Source organism: Nicotiana tabacum, chromosome 16, assembly GCF_000715075.1.
Source record: "Nicotiana tabacum cultivar K326 chromosome 16, ASM71507v2, whole genome shotgun sequence".
Taxonomy (NCBI): Eukaryota; Viridiplantae; Streptophyta; class Magnoliopsida; order Solanales; family Solanaceae; genus Nicotiana; species Nicotiana tabacum.
Window position 1 is genome coordinate 53,798,894 of NC_134095.1, and position 25,712 is coordinate 53,824,605.

A 25,712-nucleotide genomic window follows, 5' to 3' on the forward strand; every position below is an offset into this window, starting at 1 on the left:
ACAAGTCCTAAAACATCATACGAACTTAGTCGAAACCTCAAATCACATCAAAAAATGCTAAAACCACGAATCACACCCCAATTCAAGCCTAATGAAACTAAGACCATCCAACTTCTATATTCGATGCAAAACCCTACCAAATCAAGTCCGATTTACTTCAAATTTTGTACACAAGTCATAAATGACGTAATGAAACTATGAAAATTTTCAGAACTGGATTCCGACCCCGATATCAAAAAGTCAAATCTCCAGTCAAACTTAAGAAATCTTTAGCCTTAGATTTCTAGATTCCGTTAAATGGCGATAATTTGATCTAGGGACCTCCAAATTCACTTTCGGGCATATGACCAAGTCCCAATTCATGATATGGAACTACCGGAATGGTCATAACTTTATCCGGGTTTGTTTGCTCAAAATGTTGACAGAAGTCAACTCAATTGAGTTTTTAAAGCTCTAGTTCACAATTTAATCCATTTTTTACATAAGAATCTTTCGGAAAATTATACGGACTGCACGCGCAAGTCGATAAATTATTGATATCGCTTTTTAAGGTCTTAAAAAAATACTGAGATAATTATTTAAATTAAATATGACATTTTGGGTCATCACAGCTTCCTTCCCCTTCCAGGTAGTTTTCTTTAGGGAGTATGGCAGTTTTGTTGGTTGTGAGCTACCAGTGTGATCACCTGTGAATGGTATCTTCCTAGTGCCAGAATTTTGTTGATTCCTACGCTGAAGTCTAGTCTTAATATCAGACACAACCTTAGGCCTCAAGACTGGGTCAACTTCTGCACCAAAGTCTGCTTGAATAAGCCTTCTTCTCGTCTGAATACTTTGACTTGGCATATTAGTTGGCTGGGTGTCATGACAGGATTGCTGACTTGGTTGCTGGATGTCATGGCTGGAGTGCTTAGTTGGTATTTCAGTGTCCTGACTATTGCTGACTTGGCTGCTGAGTGTTAGGACTGGATGGATGAGTTGGCTACTGAGTGGTCTGACTGGATTGCTGACTTGGCTGTTGAGTGTCATGACTGGATGGCTGAGTTGGCTGCTGAGTGTTCTGACTGGATTGTTGGTCTTGTGCTTTAAAACCTGGAGTAGGGACCATAAAATTTTTTGATTCTTGGTCTTCATTTGTCATAGTGTGGTCTTGCACTTTCTTTGACTGTAATTATAATCAAATATATATGTTATCTTGTGAGTAAAAAAAAACAGATTGTGAGTATAAACAATAGATAGAAAGAACACCTTGTTGGCTAATGGACACCTTCTTTTATTATGATTTGGCTGGCCACAAAAACTGCAATTCACTTGAAGACCCTTCCTAGATGTTGACCATTGTCCTTGCCTTTTCCTAGCTTCATCCTTCTCTCTTGACCTTTTCACTTTAGGTCTACCAACCATCTTTGCTAGTGGTGTTGGATCCATGGCTTGGTGTGGCTCAACTTTCCAGAATCTTTTACCTCTAACAGGCTGCAGTTTGTGCTGATACACCAACTGCCAGGCTTGTTTGGAATACCACCAGTGAATCCCAAGTGTTGGGTCTTGTTTCTTATATAAGAATGCCCTGATAGCATGAGCACAAGGGATTCCAAACAAGTTCCAAAGCCTGCATGTGCACCTTTGTTGCTCCAGAATCACTGTGTGCCTGTCTTCACCTTCACTTATTTCAAAAACCCCGTCTCCATTAAAATTTTCCTTGCACTTTGAAGCCATTTCTTTATAATCATTGTATAACTCCATTGCATATGGGTTGTATTCACCTCTCCAACTGTTAACTTCTTCTACTCTATCCTTTAGTTGATTCATCACCTTCAATAGTTAATCAGTAACATAGTAAATCAGTAGTTAATCAATAATATGAAATTAATTAACTAGCAATTAGTCAAGAGTAGTAAATTAGTAGTTAATGAACAATATTAAATCAGTAAACAATCAGTAAGTCAAAGTAGTTAACTTCACCTTCACTCTTATATCCTCAAGCATCTTCACTATTGGCTTATGTCTAGCTTCAAGAATCCAAGAGTTGAAGGACTCTGTAAAGTTGTTGTCCACCATTGGATTCTTACATTGGGTATCAAAGTAAGCTCTACACCAGGTTACTGGAGGATAATTCAGCAAGTCCCTGACAACATCCTCAGAAACTTCACCTAACTATTTCAACATGTCCTTAAATTCCTCCTCATATGTGCTCCAAGAACACCATCACATTAACTTTTTCATCTCATCAGTATTCCATTTTTTGCTCCAATTTGCTTCAATATGCCTTGCACAATATCTATGATATGATTGTGGACATACATTCCTCACAGCATCTAACATACCCTACACATGAAGAAACACTACATCAACAAAGAATGTGCTAAATGTAAAAATCTGCTGAATGTAAAAATCTGCATATGGTAACATACCTTATGCATATCTGACGTGAATGTGTAGCTTTCACCATATTTCAAGTCCAAAGAAGCCTTCAAGTTCTCCATGAACCACTGCCAAGTTGTCTTTGTTTCCTTATCCACTACAGCCCAAGCTAGTGGATAAAAATGCTTGCAAGAATCTTGAGAACAAGCAACTAACAACATCCCTTTGCATTTGCCTTTTAAAAATGTTCTATCTAGACCTATAAAATGTCTCAAACCTGCTTTGAATCCACTCTTGAGGGCCTCGAAACTGACATACATCCTCAGAAATCTTCTCTTACCTTCCTCCATTGCATCTTTGGATATCTGTATCACCACATCAGTACCAGGGTTTGTTTCTCTCAACTCTTGAGCATATGCCTCCAATTTGTTGTACTCATCCAAGTAAGAACCCTCCAATTTCTCTAAAACATTCTCTTTACCCTTTTTAACTTTGAGTCACTCACATTCAAACTAAATCTATCCTCTAAATCAACCTTCATCTCTTTAATCTTAAACTTAGGATTATTTTGAATCTTTCTCTTAAAATAACGTGCTAAAGCAGCAGGAGTAGCTCTTCTGTTCTCAAAGACTTCACCACAGTCATATTCATCCCTCCAAGTTTTTATCTTTACCCCTTGATCTTTGCCATCCTTAGAAATAAGATATTTAAAGGGACACCCTATCTGACACTTGTATCTAAGTCTTCTCTTATCACTCTTATCTAACTTAAGGCCCCTCTTATTAGACACAACATAATAACCAATAACCTCATTTGCTTCAGTAAGATCTTTGAAAGTCATACCCTTTTCCAATGTTTTATACCTCTCAAGGTTGTCAGTTACCTCACACTTCTTCTACCTCTCAAATAAACCTAGGACATCACTATCATAATCAATATCAACACTTTCAATATCTGTATCATCTTCAGTACTATCACAGTCAGAAGCTACAACAACAGGTACACTATCTATTACTGATGTATACTGGGTAAATACAGGAACATTTACAATATCATCCAACAGGTCAATACCAAATAATTGTACATTAGTGAAACCATCATTAATTAGGGATTGAATCTTCATAATCCCTTCATCCCCATCTAACAAAAAATACCTCCCAGAAGGGTCAAGAAATATTAGCTGTTGTACCTCAACATATCCTATTACTTCAGTGTATTCTTTACACAAATCAATATAAGAGAGATGGTCTACTTCATAACCACTCAACACGTGCACATCTCTCTTAGTATAAGACAACGTAGGTTCCAATACCCACTCACCCCCATAATTAAAATATAAGTTCACTTTATCCACCATCCTTCTGATAAAATCACATGCAACAACAATAAAAAAAGGGCAAAATGGGACCACATTAGCAGTATAATACAAAGCGACAGTAAAAATATAAAGATATGAAACCCCACCATCAATTAAATATACAAATCGACAAAAACCATAACTTTAATATGTAGGACCAATACGATAAGGACCACCAAAAATAAAAGTAACATAAAAAATTCTAGAAAGGTACAAAAGACTAGCTCAGAAAGCATAAAAATATCACATGCAGCAGACATAAACCTGTCAAGTTCCCAAATATTCCCCAACCCTACAATTTAATAACTTTAAGCTGTAAATACTTACTTTAATCGAATAATAATGCAAGATATCGCTGGAAATCAAAGGTCTTCCTGTTTTGAGTGCACCACCAAATCGGACCAGACAATGAACCTTAACGAAGCCCTAAAATCGCCATTGATAGTTTAGATAGAAGAAATGGTAAAAAGTAAGTATTTTATCGGTGGGTTTAGGGTTAAAAGACTGACCCATAGGTAAAAGAAATGGGTCGGATCGGTTTAATGTGTAAAAAAATACCCAAAGATAATGTGGGCCCCACTGATCCACATGGACAAATGAAATAAGGCCACATCAGTTAATGAGATGCACACATGGAATTCCGTTAGTCGCGGGGGTAGATTTGATATTAGAATAACGTCCTATATATTTTCAGACGGATAGATGGACAGAGAGCTTTTATAAACCATTTACTATACGATAGGGGTATTTTTGGCCCTTTTCCGAAAAACAAATGAAAGGATTAAAAGTTTAGGTGCAAATCTGAAACAAAGACAAAAAGTATCGAGGAGGAAAAACAATATTCCCATAAAAGACGGAGTTCGAAAACGTCGTCGTAATAAAAGCCCTAGCCTCGTCCTCGAAACCTGAAATGAAGCAGCAGTACTAGGTCAAGATCAAAAGGCTCCCCAACCCAACACAGAGCTTTTCAACACTCAGATAGAGACAAAAGCCCTAATCTCATCAAATGGCTCTCGCTTCTCGCTTGCTTTCCAGATCCACTCGCCAGGTAAAATCGATCTAATCTAATCTCTAAATTTTTTATGCGGAAAATGTGTTACGATTCAGTCTTTTTCTCACCTTCCTCATCTACTTTCAAAGAATTTTGGTCTTCAATGGTAAAGGCAAGCACGTAGTTGGTGGAAAATGGAATTGTGATCTCATCGGGGCTAATTTCCAGAGTTCTATTTGTGTGAGAACTTTCATCAAATATCTGGTCTTCCTCTGATTTTTTCTCCTCCACATCTTCACCGTTAACTTCCAGAAAATCAGTGGTGGCGTTCGACAGTGCCAGCGGTTGTGGCAATTTGTCAAACACCTTATCTTCATTATTTTCTGTACGTTCCATTTCTGAATCTTTATCTTCCATTGCAAGGTAACCAGTCTCCAATTGATCATAACCCATTTCGATTCCACCCATTGAGTCTAGAGGTGTTTTAAGTGATTGAAAATCCGTCTGTGAGCAATTAGTCTCCACATACTTAGCAGCAGAGTTCAGCAAGGTATCTAACCTAGCAGCAGTCATTGATACCACCGAAAATCATAGAATTGAACGAAACAGAAACCCGGATTGTTATTGTCAATCTGATAAGCACATGGAACCTGGTTAGGGTAAGCACTTGCGGGTGAACCGAAATAACTCCATCCCCTATCCGTTGGATTAGCAATTCCACCAGTGAAATCATTACATGAATTCTTAGTACAACTTGAAAAAGCCTAAATTGTAACAAAATGTTTGAGTTTCATCATTTCTTTGATCTGATTGCGGCTTAAAATTTATTTTCTCTTTCTTGATGTGCTTAGAAGACTGCATCATAGTTGATTTGAATGCTAATTGAACTGAATTTAGTTTTGTTTTAGTGAGATATGCATTTTGCACATGAAATGCAATTGACTTAAAACTTGTGAAAGTGATTGAGCTAGGGTTTCTTTTATCGGTGTCTGAAAAAGACCGAGAGAAATTATGTATTCTTTAGAGTTTAGGATTAGGTACATTTTTAGGCTCCATAGGGATTGTATTTGCCTGCTTAAGATAGACATTTGATTGATTGAATGATTTGGTTTGATAGAAATGTCCTTGCTTGGTTGATAATAGCTGCCCTTTTTTGCTTTTTGGGAAATTACTTTGGCCTGAGATTATCTATTTTTGTTTTGTTTTTCCTCTTGTGTCTTTTCCGAGCCTTGGAGCAACAATAAAGTTATCTCCATGTAGTTCGCGGTTTCGAGCCGTGGAGTCATGCTTGCATCAGGGTAGGCTGCTTACATTACAACTCCTTGGGGTGCGGCTCTTCCATGGACCGTGCGTGAACGCCAGATGCTTTGTGCATTGGGCTGACCTTGTATTTTTTCTTGTGGGGGGAGATTCTTTGAGTCAATTATCACTTGGGAGTTGACTTTGGTTTTCCTGCCGTTGCCAATGTATTTGTTTTATTGAATAGCATGCCACTTAGGAAGTGGCTGGTACTGAATATCGTCATTTAACTGTTGAGTAATTTAGGCTACATGGCCTTTGCTCGTGTCTTTGAGCTGTTAGGTTCCATATAGGTCTAAAGCAGAATTTGTGGTATTGTGGGATGTGTATGTGATTGAATATGCTGGTGCAGTTTGTACTTGGTTGAAATGTCTACTCTTATTGATAATTCTGGTTTTGCAGTTATGTGCTGGTCAGGTTGTCCTTCGCCCCGAGCATGCAATTCCAGTTCGTTCCTTTGCCAAAGGAGCTGCTGCTCCCACTGCACTGAAGGGAGATCGTAAGTATTTCAGGATGTGCTTTATTGAAACTTGATGACTCTGTTTCTGTTTGCGGACTTAATTTCCTTTTCAGTTTTTTATACTACAAATGTGTTGAAACACTTTAAAGCCTTTTTTTTCCTTCTATGCATCCCACTTTTTGCTTTTCATTTATCTTTGTCTGTGTATCAGAAGATCTGTTCAATTAACTTTGAAGAAATAATCAAAAAAATATTCGCAGCCTTCTCCTTATGCAGTGATTATGTTATTTTGTTTTGTGTAACTTCATTGTTTTAACCTACATTTAATAGCATAAACAAGACTAAAATAAGGACGGAATTATGGCTGACAGGCTATATATGGATGTTTCTACTCTTATTTTTTCTTTCTGAGTAAGTACTGCAGGCAACACCATCATTTTTATGCATAAAAGTTCCTTTACTTTTGTAATAAGCCTCTGGCTTTTCCTTTTTATTAAATGTATGCGAGCCTTTCTTTTCCTTTTTGATGAAGTAACTGTGTTCATTAATAAGGCATCAAGAAGATGCAAAGTTATTAGGAGCATAATTACAAGAGACAAAAGATAAAAGAGTGTAGGTAGCTCCTATACAAAAAGTCAATCTAAGACGAGTACTAACAAAATCCAAAAACTGTCCAGTGCTAATTACTGGGGACAACTTGGTCCAACTGAAAAGATGAAGTAAGCATTTAGCTTTAAGAGAGTTCAATGCTTTGTATTTCAAAAAAATAGTTTTACTTATGCTCTAGATAGGTGATGGATCCCAGTTGGCATAGACATTAGTTGGCAACATTACTGTTTAATGTCTTCACAGGAAGGCACAAGATCTTAACATTTATTTTAGGATGAACCAATTTGGAGATAATATACTCATAAGAAACTTTGATACTGGTGTTTTCAAGACAAATATAGAGTTTGAGTTTGCTCCTGGTGCCTAATTCACTTGTCTCTCAAATGATAGGGTGTATGCTTTCAGATAACTTATCTTGATCTGTATTTATGCTGATGTTCTAGAGAGTGACTTACAACTATTTCATAGTGACTTCTTTATTTCGACTAACTAGGGCAATCTTGTGCCAGAAAATATTAGTGTCTAAGAAGTGCTATAATGTTTTTCTCGTTAGGCCTTGATCATAAGTGTCCTGTTAGAGTCTTGTCACTAACCTAATAGTTTTGTCTGTCTTGGAAATGGTATGTTGGATTTATTCTGGCCTTCAAATTGACTTCTACTATCATAATGTGGTTTGAATCTGGGTACTGTTGCATTGCGGTGACCCTGACTTTTTGTGTGGATATGAAGAGGTGTTGAAGGACATCTTTTACGAGGTTAAGAACAAGCTTGAGACAGCAATTGGTGTCCTACGAAAGGAGAAGATCACCATAGATCCAGAAGATCCTGCTGCTGTATCTGAGTATGCCAAAGTCATGAACTCTGTAAGACAAAAGTAAGATATCTAACTTCTCCTTATGAAGTTTTTTTTTTTTTTCATTTTGTAAATAGAGCAGCAGTTCAACACTTGGTGACCGACTTAAATTATGATAGCATGTGATTCAGAATTCAGAAACCGTAAAGGTACTAGTACTTTTGTTCCCTCTATATATCTCCCTTCCTCCTCCACCCCCGACTAGATTCTGCCTCTCCTGCAATCATATTGAACATACTACTGGGCTATGCATTTGAAAGTCCTGCTTATCCTAAATTTAGTTCAGGTCACCATGCATGTGCTTTGCCATTAATCAAGATGCTTTCTGGAGAAAGACCATATATAAATATAATCTGTACAATTTAACTATCTATTATTACTACCAAAATAGGTCCGTCCTTATTTATATTGTTTGGCATCCCAAAAATTGTTTTTGGATTGAACCAATTATACCTTTAGTTCATTAAGAATCACAAGTTCACACCTGGTGGTACAAAACCTCTAGTTTTATTTGCATGGACAAATAGTACATAGTTTTATCGACTTGCATGCTGTATTATTTGATTAATTTCCATAAATTCTTATGATCTATTATTAATTTTATGTTTTCCCATGTTTGCAGGGCTAATCTCTTATCAGAGTCTCAAATAATTAAGTTCAACATTGAAGTAGAAACTCATGAAATTCCAGATGCTCGAACCTATTTATTGAAACTGAAGGAGATGCGTGTCAAGTATGCATTTTCATGCTTATGTTTTACCTTCTAGTTAGAATATTTAATGAGTTATGCAAGTTATCATGTTGCCATGCTTTTGGTATTTTTAAAAAAAGGTAGCATGCTTCCTTATCATTAATAGATAAATGCAAAATAGGTTTGCTTTCAGTTAGCTTTCATACAAATGATTGATTTTCTCTGATTCTTTTGTATCCCGCAATTAATTCTGAAATGTGAACTTGATTCCTAATGTCGAAATCAGCATTCCTAAGTGACCGAGGTGTTTGATTTTTCCTCTAGGCAGGTGTATCAGCACTTCTTCACTCCCCTTTCTTTTTCGTGTATTATTTGGGCAGGAGGGGCCTTATCGATGAGCAAGGTATAGAGGATCTGCAGATGGCAGCACTGGATAAAGTTGAGAAAGAAATCAAAAAACCACTAATGAGGAATGACAAAAAGGGAATAGCTCTTCTTACAGCTGAGTTTGATAAGATCAACCAGAAGTAAGCTTCCTCATGCAGACCTTAATTGATTCTACTTGCAAGTGCTTTAATTTTTGATTATCTACCTTGAAGAGCAGTTGGTCACTCGTTATGAAATGACTGAAACCAGCTTCCTAACAATTTTGCTCAGCCATTTGTTGACTTGACTTATTGGGGGGTATTTTCCTTTGCTCTGACCAAAAGCTGTGGCCAACTTCCATATTGTAGCACGAGTCATTGTGATCCAGATGATATATGATTCGGAGTTTACATAGGTATTTGATCCTCACTATTGTCTTTTTTGAATTTCTCGTTATTTAGGCTTGGCATTCGCAAGGAAGATCTGCCAAAATATGAAGAACAGTTAGAGCTGAAGATTGCAAAGGCACAATTAGAAGAACTGAAAAAGGATGCTCTTGAAGCAATGGAAACTCAGAAGAAGAGGTAATATAAGGCTTTGATTGCTCATTCTCTTGGACCACATGAATGTTGGGTTTGTTTCTTCTCCGGATTTTGAATTTGAATCCTTTGTACTTGCAGGGAGGAGTTCAAGGATGAGGAGATGCCCAGCGTGAAGTCTCTGGACATCAGAAACTTCATTTAAAAATGAAATTTCTTCAAGACTTATTTTCCTTTTGCACCTTGTTGATCTCCTGTTACCCTTGAACATAAATTTTCTTATCCCTAAACGTGTAGTTGTACCAGACATCCAAGAGGCTGCTTCTGATTAATAAGAGGTCTGACCAAGAATTTAGCTTTTATTTGCAACTGATCTTAGTCAGTTGTTTTGTGCACTCTATATTTAATTTCAATGAAAGAGAACTAAGATGCATGATTGTATCAAATATTTCAATTTCGCCGCTTTTGTGATGGCCTTATTGATCTTCTGCTCATTGTCATAGCTGAAATCATTTGATTTTGCTGCAACAGTTTATGGTCTTCGTGAAATTACTTGGCTAAACATTCAGGCAATTCGGTGAACCAGGATGTTTAATTGAAAGTAGTGTGGATTGAATGTGAACTTAGTTGATGTCCATATGTATCTGGATTGTATTTTCTAGCCAGATACATACAACTTATTGTTTGGGAGTACATGAGAATCCTATAAAATACCAATGCCTCTTTGGTTTGTCAGATCTCTGTTGAACTCAGCATTGAGCATTAGAGACCTCCCATACTGTAGCAAAACGAATTATGTACCAAGTACATTACCAGTAACCATCGCTTTAATGCATTATATTTTTTTTACTACCGGAACTACTGTAGATCTTTATTGCTAGTAAGAATGCTGGAGGACAAAGTTCTCTCTCAAACTATACCCAAAGTAAATCTAGGAGTCGAATGTTCTCACTCGAATCTAATGTAACTCTTGTTACCATTTATGAGTATTCTGACTGATTTGTTGCTAAGAATCTCTGTCAATCTATTGCCAGCATTCCTCAATGGAAATCAGGGATATACTTTGTTAGTGGTTATCTTTGATCTTCAAGTCTTTTCTACCACTCTCCTCATAATTTAAAAAATGATAAAGACAGATATGATATTGCAAAAGAATAACAAAGCCAAAGAGAAGAAAAAAATAGAGCACACCAGACCAAAATTTTCGAAACACTAAAGAAAGAAAAAGAAAACAACGATGCTTTGGTTCTCCATCATCATCCATGAACATCTTCCAGTACCAATGCTCTCTCCAAACTTGAGCATCTCTTCAATTGGTATGTTCGCGATGTGCAAACAAAGTCATTATAACACAAAGACATTTTACCATCAAAAGGAAATATCCATAACAAGAAACAAAGAAGAGGACTGAAGAGAAAATAACTTCCAAACTTAGGCGTGGGAGGTGTAGAGAAGGGTACATATAGATATCTAAGAAGACCAAATTTCAATTGGTTGATCACTTCCAAAATATATAATAGGATTATGCGAGATTTAGAATTACATTATACTTGAAAAACATGATTATGTGCAAGACAAATTTGATTTACCTTTGTAGGTAAGACAAACTTGATTTGGAGATTGATGTGCCTTTCCTAAAATCATGGATTACTTTATTGGTTGTTTTAGATGACAAATATGATGCATAGAATCCCCCCATCTCTGCCTTTTAACAAAAGAAGTTTGTTAAATGTAACATCGCAATTCGTTTTCTTTTATCCTAAGGTGCACTTTTGAATCTTCTTCTACTACTCTTGCATATCATAAGAAAAAGATGAAAAAGAATGATAAGATACTGAAAACAAGAATATATTGAATTGAGAAAAAAAAAACAATAGTCCTATGGAAAAATAACAATGTCTAAGAACAACCAAAAAACTCCAAAACATTAGAAAAAGAAACTTTAGACTATCTCCTTTGCAGGCTTAAAGCCATTCCCTAGCGGCTTTGGTTCTGCATCATCATCGGCCACGAACTTCTTCCAGTACCAATGCTCTCTCCAAACTTGAGACATCTCTTCAATTGGTATATTCTTTGTTTCCGGCACGTACAAGTAGACAAACACAGTCATTATTAACACAAACGCCGCAAAGAAGATAAATAGACCAAACTTCATCCCACATAGCATCTTCAAGAATATTTGTGCTACTCCGAATGTGAAAAACATGTTCATGGAGACCGTAACACATTGTGCTGCAGATCGAACTTCCAATGGAGAAATCTCACTCGGAACCAACCATCCTAAAGGACCCCATGAATACGCAAAGTTAGCCACGAATACACAGATGCAGACAACCACTAAAGCTGCAAACCAAAGTGGCAAATCTGTTGCATTCCCTGTTGTTCCGAATTTTGCCCCAATAAGAGCTGCCACTGCTGTTTGGAATATACACATGAAGATGCCACCCCAGAAGAAGAGTATTCTCCTCCCAAACTTATCCGTACAAAATACTGAAATAAAAGTTGCACCCACGTTGACACCGCCAGTGATAGCAGCTGACATAAGCGAAGCGTTACTCTTAAATCCTAATGTTTGGAAAAGTACTGGAGCATAGAACATGACCACGTTAATTCCCGTAAGCTGCTGTAACGATGGAATCAGAAGTGACAAAACCAACTGCGGTCTATACTTTCGGACGAATAAAAGATTATTCCATGGCCTTTCTACTTTCTTGGATGCTTCACTCGCCATAACAAGGTCATTAAATTCAGCATTTACGTTATCAACTCCTCTGATCTTTTTCAACAATTGTTCTGCCTCCTCTTTCTTTCCTCTGTCTATCAACGAACTCGGACTATCAGAGAGAAACATCGAGGAAACCAGGATGACTAGTGCTGGCACGGCTGCACCTCCTAAGCTAACCCTCCAACCCCAACCGCCAGAGATTTTGCTAGTTCCAAAGTTGACCAAATTCGCTATCAGAATCCCAATGGTGATGGCCATTTGGAATAACACGTTGAAAGTCCCTCTGTATTTGTAGGGAGCAACTTCTGACAAATAAATAGGGACAGATTGATTAGCAAATCCGACACCAATCCCCAAAAGAATACGACCTAAGATGAGCATGCTAATATGGATAGCAGCAGCGTTGAGGATGGCGCCTATCAAGAAAAAGAGACCTCCAAGGGCCATAGTAACCTTTCTGCCACGTTTTTTACTAACATGAGAAGCAACAATGGACGCAAACAGGGCAGCCACGTAAAGAGAAGACGTGAAAAGGGTCAACAACTGGCTGTCGAACTTACAGTACTGGTTGGTCGAGGTGTTCAAAGCCTCTTTTTGGTAAACAGACATGAAGAAGCGTTTGAGAAAAGGATCCATGGAAGTAACTCCACCTGAAATTCCAATGTCGTAGCCAAAGATCAAGCCTCCCATGGCTGCCATGATACAAGTCATGGCTACGTACACTGTTAGCTTCCCTGGGTACTCATCTGGATTGTCTCCGCCACCGCCGGCGGCACTTATAAAGTTTCCACCAGCCATGAAGATATAGATTACTATTAATTAAAGAAAGGAAGATTATTAAGATGGTGTCCTTAGGCGTGGAAAGAGAGGGGTATATATAGCTAGAAGTCAAAAACCGAGATCGAATAGGTTTATAACCTTTTATTCTTCTTTTGTAGCACTGCATTACTTTACCCCGCTTATACACTTCTAAATTTAGTAGGATTATGTCTTCCTTTTCATGTCCTATGTAATGTGGTAGATTTTGAAATAATATCCGTGTTATGTTAATTATGGATATTTAACGTATAAAGAAAGTATATTTTTAAAAGGAAATTAGAATTCTAAACAAATTAAAAAGGACAAGTCATGCGAGATTTAGAATTACATTAGACTTCAAACATGATTATTACATGTAAGACGCGCGCTGCCCACTTTGATTTACCTTTGTAAGTGTTCTGATCAAATTTGAGTACATACATTTAGAGTATGTCTTTAAAATTAAAATTTACAATCTCATAATGGAATTACTATTATGGAAGGAATTATTGTTTTTCCTATTTCAAATAGGTGAAAATTATTTACATTCCCCAAGTTTACTCTAAGAATCAAACTCATCCTCCAATGTTGAAAATTATCATTTTCATCCTTTCATCCTACGCAATATCTACTTTGCCCTTGACATTTTCAACTCTCCATGTATTCAATACTTTTTTTCTATATTATTTCGATATTTTTTAATGCAGGTATTTATTCATAAGTTAAAAATATTATAATATTATATAATTTAATCTATGTTCAGTAACATTATAAATAAAATAATTATATTATGAATTTGTTACAAAATATATTGTTACTTTATTATTATTATTATTATTATTATTATTTTAATATTATGTATATTAAAATGCATATAATGTATGTCAGTGTGTGTGAGAGAGAGAGATTTAAGTTCCACTATTTTTATTATACTCTATGTGTATATAAATTTTTGAGTTTTCATTGTTATTACTAGATTTTTTTCTAAATTATAATTTAAGTTCATGTTAAGTGTAAGTAGATAATCTTTGCAAATTTATTATAAAATTTACCTCTATTTTACACCCATTATTTTTTTATTACCTGCATTGTATAATTTATAAAATTTTCACTCTCTTTTATTCTCAATTTTGTAAATAAATTGAGTTTTGATTGCTATTAATAATATTACTAAGACGAGTAATTTATTAATTATAATTTTTATTTTCTCATTTATTTCACTATTGAACATCATTGACTTATATGTTTGACTAGAACTTCTCACTTTTTTTGGTTTCGATAAAAGCTTTTTTAATATATCTATAGGTAAGTCGATACCATAAATGAAAAATTAAAAAATATCATCAGAAAAAAAATAAGAGAAAAAATTGTAGAGGGTAAAATTGGCATTTTAGAAGTCACCTTTGATATGAGGAGTAGAATGATAATTATTCAAAGTTGGATGGTGAGTTTGATTTTTAAAGTAAATTTGGGGAATGTAAATGATTTTCACCCATTTCAAATTGAAAAGTGATGTAAAATCAGACTATTTCCAGCATCATTATACATCATATATATTCGATGAGTTATTTGTAGTGGTGAGAACTATGATATAGGAAACAATACGATTTTAACATTTAATTAATCACTAAATATAGCATGTAATTTGTATTGAAACTTAATTGCACAATTCACATAATCAAGATACATATATACTTTTTCATTGTGAAATTATAATTTTTAAGAAAAAATTATTCCTGTCATGATCCGGTTTTTCCCACCCTCGGAAGTTGTGATGGCGCCTACTAGTGAAAGCTAGGCAAGCCAACCAACTAAATTATTTACCTTATTTTCACTTTAAATCCGTTAACAACTAAGAACCAACAATTAATAAACAACATAATTTAATAAGCGGAAGACTAAATTTCAAGTTTTAATAATTTAAGAAAGATGCCAATACCAATCCATATAAGAACTACTCAAGACTGGTGTTATAATTTCACAGACTGTCTAGGAATACTACAAATAAAAGTCTGAAAGATTTATTACAATATTGTCTCTGAAATATGAGAAGAAATAGATTAAAAGGATAGGAGAAGACGCCAAGGCTTGCGGACGCCTGCAGAACTACCTCGGAATCTCCAACTGGACTGAAGGCAATCACCCAAGCTAAGGTCCGAATGCTACTGCTCCGGGTTCTGCACACAGTGCTAAGTGTAGTATAAGCACAACCGACCCTATGTGCTGGTAAGTGCCTAGCCTAACCTCGGGGAAGTAGTGGCGAGGCTAGGACCAGACTACCAAATAAACCTGTGCAGTTGTTTCATATACAATGGAAAGATAGTAGCAGGTATGTACAATTAAGGATGGGAGGGGGAAACATGCTATGGGGAAACATCAAATGATAACAGAAAGATAGCGGGTAAATATAAGGTACACCCTAACTCAATTATCAACAAGAATCAGAAATCAAACAAGTGCACGCCATCACGAAGATCAGAAATCAAACAAGTGCACGACATCACCCTTCGTTCTTTTACACTCATCCTCACCATAAAATAAATATAAACTGCACGACATCACCCTTCGTGTTTTTACTCTCATCCTCACCATAAAATAAACATAAACTGCACGACATCACCCTTCGTGCTTTTACTCTCATCCTCACCATAAAATAAATATAATCGGCACGGAATGGTACATCGTGCGGCACGACATCACCCTTCGTGCTTTACACTCTTCCTCACATTACATGGCATCACACTTCGTACTTTAACGCTCTCTCACCAAAACAATACACGACATTATCCTTCGTGCTTTACACTCTTCCTCACCCAAACAACAAATACAACCAATAAGGCAAGGAAATAAATGAATCATAATAAAATCCCGGCAAGTGAACAATATCAAAGCAACAACATCCCGGCAAGGGAACAATATTAAAAGCAACAATGTCCCGGCAAGGGAACAACACCATAATCTTCTTCTCTTTTTCACATTTACTCTACAACTCGATTCACAATTTTAGCCAATGCTTTATAAGGTTTAATTGCCAGTTATACTTCCACAAATCACTTTACAACTTGAACCAACGCTCTTCAATGTTCAAATATCAATATTCTTTCCACAAACCTTACTTAACAATAGCAATCATCACATTAGGCATGAACAATACAAACGGAGTCACATTAATCATAACATAAGACTCACGGGCATGCTTGACACCAACGTATAGATACTCGTCACCATGCCTATACGTCGTACTCAACAAATAACACATAGCAAATAGGACACAAATCCTAATCCCTCAAGCTAAGGTTAGACCAAACACTTACCTCGATGCCACGAACACAACTCAAGCCTCAACTATCGCTTTACCTCTTGATTACCACCAACTCGCTCGTATCTAGCCACAAGTTACTTAATTATATTAATAAATACTAAATGAATCAATTCTAATGCATCAAAATAAGTTTTCTAAAGTTTTTCCTAAAAATTCAAAAATTAACCCCGGACCCGCTTGGTCCAAACACGAAATTCGGACAAAAACCTGATTACCCATTCACCTCCGAGCCAGGATATATAATTGATTTTGGAATCCGACCTCAATTTGAGGTCTAAATCCTCAAATTTTAATATTCTTAGGTTTTACCCAAATTTCCCAATTCCACCATGAAAACCCTAGATTCTAGGATGAAATCTTGTAAAAAGAAGTTAAGGAGTAAAGAAAATAAGTTAGACTCAAGTCAAATAAACACCATTTTCACCAAATTTCACAATTATCTTTCATAGGTAAAAAGATAGGTTTTAAGGCCTCGAGACAATGAATTTACTGACATCACATTCTCCACCTCTAAAACAACCGTTCGTCCTTGAACGGACATAAGAAGGAAGTACCTGATTCGGAAAAAAGATGGGGATAACGGCTCCGCATATTAGACTCAGACTCCCAGGTCGATGCCTCAGCAGGCTGACCTCTCCACTGAATACGAACAGAAGGGAAACTCTTCGATCTCAATTGACAAACTTACAGGTCTAGAATTGCTACCGGCACCTCCTCATATGACAAGTCCTAGTCCAACTAGATAGTGCTGAAGTCCAACACGTGGGATGGATCGCCGTGATACTTCCGAAGCATGGACACGTGAAACACTGGATGCATGACTGATAAACGCGGTGGCAACGCAAGTCTGTAAACCACCTCTCCTACTCGATCAAAAATCTCAAATGGGCTAATGAACCTAGGACTAAGCTTGCCCTTCTTTCCAAATCTCATCACGCCCTTCATAGGCGACACCTAATGTAGTACTCGCTCACCGACCATGAATGCCGAATCACAAACCTTACGGTCGGCATAACTCTTTTGCCTGGACTGAGCTATACGAAGCCTATTCTGAATGATCCTGACCTTGTCCAAGGCATCCCACACCAGATCCGTACCCAATAATCGAGCCTCTCCCGGCTCAAACCATCCAACCGGCGACCGACACCGCCTACCATACAATGCCTCATAAGGAGTCATCTGGATACTCGACTGGTAGCTGTTGTTGTAAGCAAACTCCGCTAAAGGAAAAAACTGATCCCACGAGCCTCCAAAGTCAATGACACAAGTTCGGAGCATATCCTCCAAAATCTGAATAGTGCATTCAGACTGTCTGTCCGTCTGAGTATGAAATGTTGTGCTCAACACAACCCGCATGCCCAACTCACGCTGAACTACTCTCCAGAACTACGAGTTAAACTACGTACCTCGATAAGATATAATAGACACGGGCACACCATGAAGACGAACAATCTCCCGGACATAGATCTCAGCTAGCCTCTCAGAAGAATAAGAGACTGCCATAGGAATGAAGTGTGCTGACTTGGTCAGCCTATCAACAATAACCCACACCGCATCGAACTTCCTCTGAGTCCTTGGGAGTCCAACAATGAAGTCCATAGTGATACTCTCCCACTTCCACTCAGGAATCTCAATCTTCTGGAATAAACCACCAGGTCTCTGATGCTCGTACTTAACCTGCTGACAATTCAAACACCGAGCCATAAATGCAACAATATCCTTCTTCATCCTCCTCCACCAATAATGCTGTCGAAAATCCTAACACATCTTCGCGGCGCCCGGATGAATAGAGTATCGGGAACTATGGGCCTCCTATAAAATTAACTCCCATAGACCATCCACATTAGGCACACAAACTCGACAATGCAGCCTCAAAACTCCATCATCTCCTAAGGTAACCTGCTTGGCACCTCCGTGCTGCACCGTGTCCCTAAGGACACACATATGAGGATCATCATACAGCCGATATCGGATATGCTCCAATAATGAAGACCGAACGACTGTGCAATCTAACACACGACTGGGCTCAGAAACATCCAACCTCACGAACTGATTGGCTAAAGCCTGAACATCCAAAGCAAGTGGTCTCTCACCGACCGAAATATACACGAGACTGCCCATACTAGCTGACTTCCTACTCAAAGTATTGACCACCATGTTGGTTTTTCCCGGGTGATATACGATGGTGATATGATAGTCCTTTAATAGCTCTAACCACCTTCTCTGCCTCAAATTTAGCTCCTTCTGCTTGAACAAATACTGTAGATTGTTGTGATCCGTGAACACCTCACATGCCACGCCATACAGATAATGCCTCCAAATCTTCAATGCGTGAACAATGGCTGCTAACTCCAAATCATGAACCGGATAGTTCTTCTCATGAATTTTCAACTGCCGCGAAGCATAGGCAATGACCTTGCCATCCTGCATTAACATCGTACCAAGTCTAATACGAGATACATCACAATAAACTAGATAAGGCCTTGAACATGTGGGCAAAACCAGCACCGATGCCGCAGTCAAAGCTGTCTTGAGCTTTTGAAAGCTCGCCTCAGACTCGTCCGACCATCTAAACTAGGCACCCTTCTGGGAACCTGGTCATCGGGGCTGCAATATATGAAAAACCCTCCACAAACCGACGATAATAGCCTGCCAATCCCAAGAAACTCCGGATCTCTGTAGCTGATGTGGATCTAGGCTAGTCCTTGACTGCCTCTATCTTCTTTGGATCTACTTGAATACCCTCTGCTGAAACAACATGACCCAAGAAAGTAACTGAACTCAACCAGAACTCACTTCGAAAACTTAGCATACAACTGACTATCTCTCAAAGTCTGAAGAACCACTCTCAGATGCTGCTCGTGCTCCTCTCGGCTGCAGGAATAGATCAAAATATCGTCAATAAAGACTATCACGAACGAATCCAAGTAACGCCTGAACACTCGGTTCATCAAATCTATGAAAGCTGCTGGAGCATTTGTCAACCCGAATAACATCACCAAGAACTCATAATGCCCGTACTGAGTGAGGAAAGCTGTCTTAGGGACATCGGATGCCCTAATCCTCAACTAATAGTAGCCAGATCTCAAGTAAATCTTGGAAAACACTTTGGCACCCTGAAGCTGGTCAAACAAATCATCAATCCTAGGCAATGGATACTTATTCTTGATTGTAACCTTGTTCAACTGCCAGTAATCTATACACATTCGCATCGATCCATCCTTCTTCTTAACAAACAGCACCAGCGCATCCCAAGGCGAGACACTAGGTCTAATGACGCCTTTTTAAGCAAGTCCTACAACTGCTCCTTCAACTCTTTCAATTCAGGTGGGACCATACGGTACGACGGGATATAAATGGGCTGGGTGTCCGAAGCCAAATCAATGCAGAAGTCAATATCCCTGTCGGATGGCATACCCGGCAGGTCTGAAGGAAATACCTCAGGAAACTCACGAACAATAGGCACAGAATCAATAGAAGGAACCTCGGTACTAGAATCACGAACATATGCCAAATAGGCCAAACACCCCTTCTCGACCATACGCCGAGCCTTCACATATAAGATAACACTATGGGTAGAATGATCAAGAGTTCCTCTCCATTCTAAACGAGGCAACCCCGACAAGGCTAAGGTCACAGTCTTGGCATGATAGTCCAAGATAGCGTGGTAAGGTGATAACCAGTCCATTCCTAATATGACATCAAAATCAACCATGTCTAGAAGTAACAAGTCTACTCGAGTCTCAAGACCCCCAATCACAACTATACAAGAACGATGGACATTGTCTACCATAATAGAATCACCCACCAGTGTAGACACATATACATGAGCACTCAAAGAATCACTAGGCATGATCAAATACGGTGCAAAATAAGATGACATATAGGAGTACGTAGATCCTGGATCAAATAGAACTGAAGCATCTATACTACATACCAGAATAGTACCTGTGATAACTGCGTTGGAAGCCTCAGCCTCGGGCATGGCTGGAAGAGTATAACATCGGGGCTGGGGCCCACCACCTTGAACTACATCTCTGGGATGGCCTACTGTTGGATGGCCTCCACCTCTAGCGGCCTGACCTCCACCTCTAGTACCTCCACCTCCACCTCTAGCTGGCTGAGCGGGCTATAGAACACTCAATGCCTGAACCATGGCACGAGAACCCTAATGCTAAGAATTGCTCGATGCTTGAGGGAAAAATCTAGCAATATGCCCTATCTCTCCACAAGTATAACAAGCCCTCGGCTACTGAGACTGCTGACCTTGACGACCTGAATGACCACCCCGAAAACTCTAAAGCAGCGGTGCACTGATAGGAGTTGGTGATGCACTGTAGGATTGCTGATTAGAATACTGCATATGAGAACCACGGCCACCTGAAACACTGTGAGAAACCTGAAGTGCTAACTGAAAAGGCCTAGGAGGATGGCCTCTACCATACGAATCCCCGCCTCCAGACGAGGCGCCACTAAATCTGCTTGAATGACGAGGCCTCTTGTCAGACCCCTGACCAACTCCCCGCGATAAAACCATCTCAACTCTCTTGGCCACATTGGCCGCCTCCTTAAAGGAAATCTCACTCCCCGTATCCTTAGCCATCTAAAGTCGAATAGGCTGAATAAGCCCCTCAATGGACCTCCTCCTCTCTCTCTCTCTCTCTCACACACACACACACACTGGGAAGTATAAGTAGAGCATGAAAAGCCAAATCAATAAATCTGGTCTAGTACTGTATAACAGTCATGAAACCCTACTGGAGATGCTTAAACTGCCTCTGATAAATCTCTCTCTGAGTGATGGGAAGAAACTTCTCCAAAAATAGCTTGGAAAACTGCTCCCAAGTCAAAGCTGGTGACCCAACTGGTCTAGCCAAACAATAATCCTTCCACCAAGTCTTGGCGGATCCAGATAAGTTAAAAGTAGCAACCTAGAGCTCTGATACCAACTTGTCACGACCCGGTTTTTTCCACCCTCGGGAGTCGTGATGACGCCTACTAGTGAAAGCTAGGCAGGCCAACCAACTAAATTATTTACCTTGTTTCCACTTTAAATACGTTAACAACTAAGAACCAAATTAATAAACAATATAATGTAATAAACGGAAGACTAAATTTCAAGTTTTAACAATTTAAGAAAGATGCCAATACTAATCCATACAAGAACTACCCAAGACTGGTGTCACAATTTCACAGACTGTCTAGGAATACTACAAATCAAAGTCTGAAAGATTTATTACAATACTGTCTCTAAAATATGAGAAGAAATAGACTAAAAGGATAGGAGAAGACGCCAAGGCCCGCGGACGCCTGCAGAACTACCTCAGAATTTCTGACTAGACTGAAGGCAGCCACCCAAACTAAGGTCCGAATGCTGCTGCTCCGGAATCTGCACATAGTGCTGAGTGTAGTATCAGCACAACCAACCCCATGTGCTGTTAAGTACCTAGCCTAACCTTGGCGAAGTAGTGATGAAGCTAGGACTAGACTACCAAATAAACCTGTGCAGTTGTTTCATATACAACGGAAAGATAGTAGCATGTATGTACAGTTAAGGATGGGAGGGGGAAACATGCCGTGTGGAGACATCAAATGATAACAAAAAGACAACAGGTAAATATAAAGGACACCATAACTCAATTATCAACAAGAATCAGAAATCAAAAAAGTGCATGGCATCACTCTTCGTACTTTTACTCTCATCCTCACCATAAAATAAACATAAACTGCACGGCATCACCCTTCGTGCTTTTACTCTCATCCTCACCATAAAATAAATATAATCAGCACGGAATGGTATATTGTGCGTGCAAAACATCACCCTTCATGCTTTACACTCTTCCTCACATTACACGGGATCACCCTTCATGCTTTAACGCTCTCTCAACAAAACAATACACGACATTACCCTTCATGCTTTACACTCTTCCTCACCCAAACAACAAACACAACCAATAAGGGCAAGGAAATAAATGAATCATAATAAAATCCCTGCAAGGGAACAATATCAAAGCAACAACATCGGGCAATGGAACAATATTAAAAGCAACAATGTCCTGGCAAGGGAATAATACAATATTCCTCTTCTCTTTTTCATATTTACTCCACAACTCGATTCATAATTTGAGACAATTGTCATGACCCGCCACATCATCATGCCACGTAGGTGCCACTTAGCACATATTTTTGCCATATGGAAGGGCTATATAAGTTAGGGAAAAGATCTTGGTGGAATATTCTAGAACTATGGATAATTTCCTTAGAAAAGTTCTAGATATTTATGCTTTTGTAGGAAGGTTCTAGAGTAATATAGAGGTTTCCTTAGGAAGACACTAGAACCCTATAGAATTGTTAGGAAAATCCTTAGAAGAATCTAGCTGTGTAGAATATTCTAGAGAAGGGACCTAGTTGTAAATATGGAAAGACTTGTAGAACAATTATTATTTACATACTAGCCCCTAGGTGATTAGTATAAATAGGGAGCATTCATTTGTAATTCATCAACCAAGCAAATAATTCAAGTTCTCTCTAATAAAAAGCTTCCTTTAACAATTCTCCTGTGTTCTTTCTTTCATTCTCTTAGCGATCTTGAGTGTAGTAAGGCTGACTTGGCATAACAAGAACGTGAGCAGGGTGTCCAAGATCGTGAGCGAGTTGTCAAGTGCTGCACATGTACTTAGTTTAAGACTAAGGACGTGACAACGTGGTATCAGAGCAAAGGTTATGACTAAGGAATGTTAGAAAGAATACAAGAGATTGCTAGAAGGAAGTTTTGTAGGGAAGCATGGCCGGAATTACCAAGGACTTGGTACTTGCAGAAGGGATCAACGCGAAGGTCCCTAAGCGAAAGTAGTATGGTAGTGCATGGGACGCACACGAGGTGGCAGATTGGCGGAAGCTAAGGAAGCTCCGACAGAGGCTACAATTCGGGAGTATGTGCGCGAGTTCACTACCTTAATGCTGCAAATCTCGTCGTTGTCTGGGGAAGGTTTCCTCTTCTACTTCATAGATGGGTTGCGAAATTGGGCAAACCGGAAGTTAAGAAGACATCAAGTAGCCAACGTGAACGGGGCCATCGGAGTAGCCTAGTCACTTGTTGACTTCAAGATGGAGCCTTCCAAGTCCAAAGAAGGCAACACCGAGAGGGATGAGGGAGATCATGATGAGGACAATGGGAAATGCATAGCCGAGGTATACAAGGGTAACGACAAGGGGCCATCTCATAAGGGACAGGGGTCCAAGAGCAATGGCAAGGGGCCTAAAAATGGTAGGGAGTATGTGCCTAAAGGAGGGTGCTACTTCTGTGAAGGATCACATCAGGCAAGTGAATGCTCAGAGCTGGGGAAGCTTGCAGCAATGATAAGGAACTTTGATCAAGCACATAAGGATGACACAGGGGGAACCGCCTGTATTGGAGGGATGCGCTTGGAATCTAAGCCGAAAATAGGGGATTCCAAAGCGTATCTTGGCACCATGCAAATGGAGCATGGTGGCAGCAAGAAGAGTTGGACGAACATAGTTAAAGAGGATGGCGAGTTATCAAGTGATGGCATGCTATCGAACTCAGACGATGCACCAAGCAGAGGGTTCAAGTTTGCCATTAAGGCTGGACCACGGAGGGCAGCTAAATAGGGAGTGGAAGCATGGACTCGATGCTTGAGAAGCTGCTAGACTTGGTTGAGTCATGGGAAGATTCAGGTCAAGAGCAAAGAGGGGAATCCGATGGGCAGATGATGAAGGCCATCATTGCTAGCCGTCCAAAGTACAAACAGAGTAAGAAAAAAGGTAGCCAGTACCTTGTGAAATGGGAAGGAGAACTGCTTCATAGGGCATCATGGCTAATGGACAAAGATCTTTGGCGATGCCAAGGCGAGGTGCGCGCATATGTGTCGATGCTTTGTGCCGAGGGTGGCACAAAATTGGGTGGGGGAGAGTGTCATGACCCGCCACATCATCATGCCACGTAGGTGCCACTTAGCATATATTTTTGCCATATGGAAGGGCTATATAAGTTAGGGAAAAGATCTTGGTGGAATATTCTAGAACCATGGAGAATTTCCTTAGAAAAGTTCAAGATATTTATACTTTTGTAGGAAGGTTCTAGAGAAATATAGAGGTTTCCTTAGGAAGACCTTAGAACCCTATAGAATTGTTAGGAAAATCCTTCGAAGAATCTAGCTGTGTTGAATATTCTAGAGAAGGGACTTAGTTGTAAAAATGGAAAGACTTGTAGAACAATTATTATTTACATACTAGCCCCTAGGTGATTAGTATAAATAGGGAGCATTCATTTGTAATTCATTAACCAAGCAAATAATTCAAGTTCTCTCTAATACAAAACTTCCTTTAACAATTCTCTTGTGTTCTTTCTTTCATTCTCTTAGCGATCTTGAGTGTAGTAAGGCTGACTTGGCATAGCAAAAATGTGAGCAGGGTGTCCAAGATCGTGAACGAGTTGTCAAGTGCCACACGTGTACCTAGTTTAAGACTAAGGACGTGACACAATGCTCTATATAGTTCAATTGCCAGTTATACTTCCACAAATCACTTTACAACTTGAACCAATGCTCTTCAATGTTCAAATATCAATATTCTTTCCACAAGGCTTACTCAACAATAGCAATCATCACATTAGGTATGAACAATACAAACAGAGTTACATTTATCATAACATAAGACTCACGGGCATGCTTGACACCAATGTATAGATACTCGTCACCATGCCTATACGTCGTAGTCAACAAATAACACATAGAAAATAGGACACAACTCCTAATACCTCAAGCTAAGGTTAGACCAAATACTTACCTCGATGCCACGAACACAACTCAAGCCTCAACTATCGTTTTACCTCTCGATTCCACCGCCAACTCGCTCGTATCTAGCCACAAGTTACTTAATTATATTAATAAATGCTAAATGAATCAATTTTAATCCATGGAAATAAGTTTTTTGAAGTTTTTCCCAAAAAGTCAAAAATCGACCCCGGGCCCGCTTGGTCAAACCGAAATTCGGACCAAAACCCGATTACCCATTCACCCCCGTGCCCGAATAAATAATTAGTTTTGGAATCCGACCTCAATTTGAGGTCTAAATTCCCAAATTTCAATATTCTTAGGTTTTACCCAAAATTCTCAATTCCACCATGAAAACCCTAGATTCTAGGATGAAATCTTGTAAAAAGAAGTTAAGGAGTAAAGAAAATGAGTTAGAAATCACTTACAAATGTTTCGGAGAAGAAAGGTTGTTTGAAAAATCGTCTCTTATGTTTTTAGGGTTTTGAAAAGTGAAAATAACTAAAAGTCCCGTTTAAATATACCCCTCCCAAACCCTCTTCGCGG

The 25,712-nt window shown here is 38.8% G+C and overlaps 3 protein-coding genes across 3 annotated transcripts; 1 reads left to right on the plus strand and 2 right to left on the minus strand.

The window, feature by feature from the left end:
• Window positions 1–982: 982 nt before the first annotated feature.
• On the minus strand, window positions 983–3,202 carry LOC107807234 (uncharacterized). The gene is made up of 6 exons (XM_075232101.1): window positions 2,897–3,202; window positions 2,412–2,843; window positions 2,210–2,325; window positions 1,963–2,125; window positions 1,249–1,812; window positions 983–1,165 (listed from the first exon to the last, which is right to left on the minus strand). Exons 1-6 carry the CDS (start codon window positions 3,200–3,202, stop codon window positions 983–985), a joined length of 1,764 nt encoding a protein of 587 aa, XP_075088202.1.
• A 1,404-nt stretch (window positions 3,203–4,606) lies between these two features.
• LOC107807235 (putative ATP synthase 24 kDa subunit, mitochondrial) lies at window positions 4,607–9,972 on the plus strand. Its single transcript, XM_016631580.2, has 7 exons — window positions 4,607–4,766; window positions 6,411–6,507; window positions 7,807–7,951; window positions 8,553–8,663; window positions 9,002–9,148; window positions 9,449–9,571; window positions 9,668–9,972. Exons 1-7 carry the CDS (start codon window positions 4,725–4,727, stop codon window positions 9,729–9,731), a joined length of 729 nt encoding a protein of 242 aa, XP_016487066.1. The 5' UTR covers window positions 4,607–4,724; the 3' UTR covers window positions 9,732–9,972.
• Window positions 9,973–11,388: 1,416 nt separating this feature from the next.
• On the minus strand, window positions 11,389–13,150 carry LOC107801085 (sugar transport protein 12-like). Its single transcript, XM_016624353.2, has one exon. The coding sequence runs from the start codon at window positions 13,047–13,049 to the stop codon at window positions 11,469–11,471; it is 1,581 nt and encodes a 526-aa protein (XP_016479839.2). The 5' UTR covers window positions 13,050–13,150; the 3' UTR covers window positions 11,389–11,468.
• Between the last annotated feature and the right edge of the window lie 12,562 nt (window positions 13,151–25,712).

Bases quoted from the DNA above. Each gene is read 5' to 3' on its own strand.
- LOC107807234 (XM_075232101.1), bottom strand. From the start codon at position 3,202: ATGACTTTCAAAGATCTTACTGAAGCAAATGAGGTTATTGGTTATTAT. The intron at 2,844-2,896 runs GTTGATTTAGAG...AAAGTTAAAAAG, and splicing joins TTAAGATTAAAGAGATGAAG to GGTAAAGAGAATGTTTTAGA. The intron at 2,326-2,411 runs GTATGTTACCAT...CTTCATGTGTAG, and splicing joins TCACGTCAGATATGCATAAG to GGTATGTTAGATGCTGTGAG.
- LOC107807235 (XM_016631580.2), top strand. From the start codon at position 4,725: ATGGCTCTCGCTTCTCGCTTGCTTTCCAGATCCACTCGCCAG. The intron at 6,508-7,806 runs GTAAGTATTTCA...GTGGATATGAAG, and splicing joins CACTGCACTGAAGGGAGATC to AGGTGTTGAAGGACATCTTT. The intron at 7,952-8,552 runs GTAAGATATCTA...CCATGTTTGCAG, and splicing joins ATGAACTCTGTAAGACAAAA to GGCTAATCTCTTATCAGAGT.
- LOC107801085 (XM_016624353.2), bottom strand. From the start codon at position 13,049: ATGGCTGGTGGAAACTTTATAAGTGCCGCCGGCGGTGGCGGAGACAAT.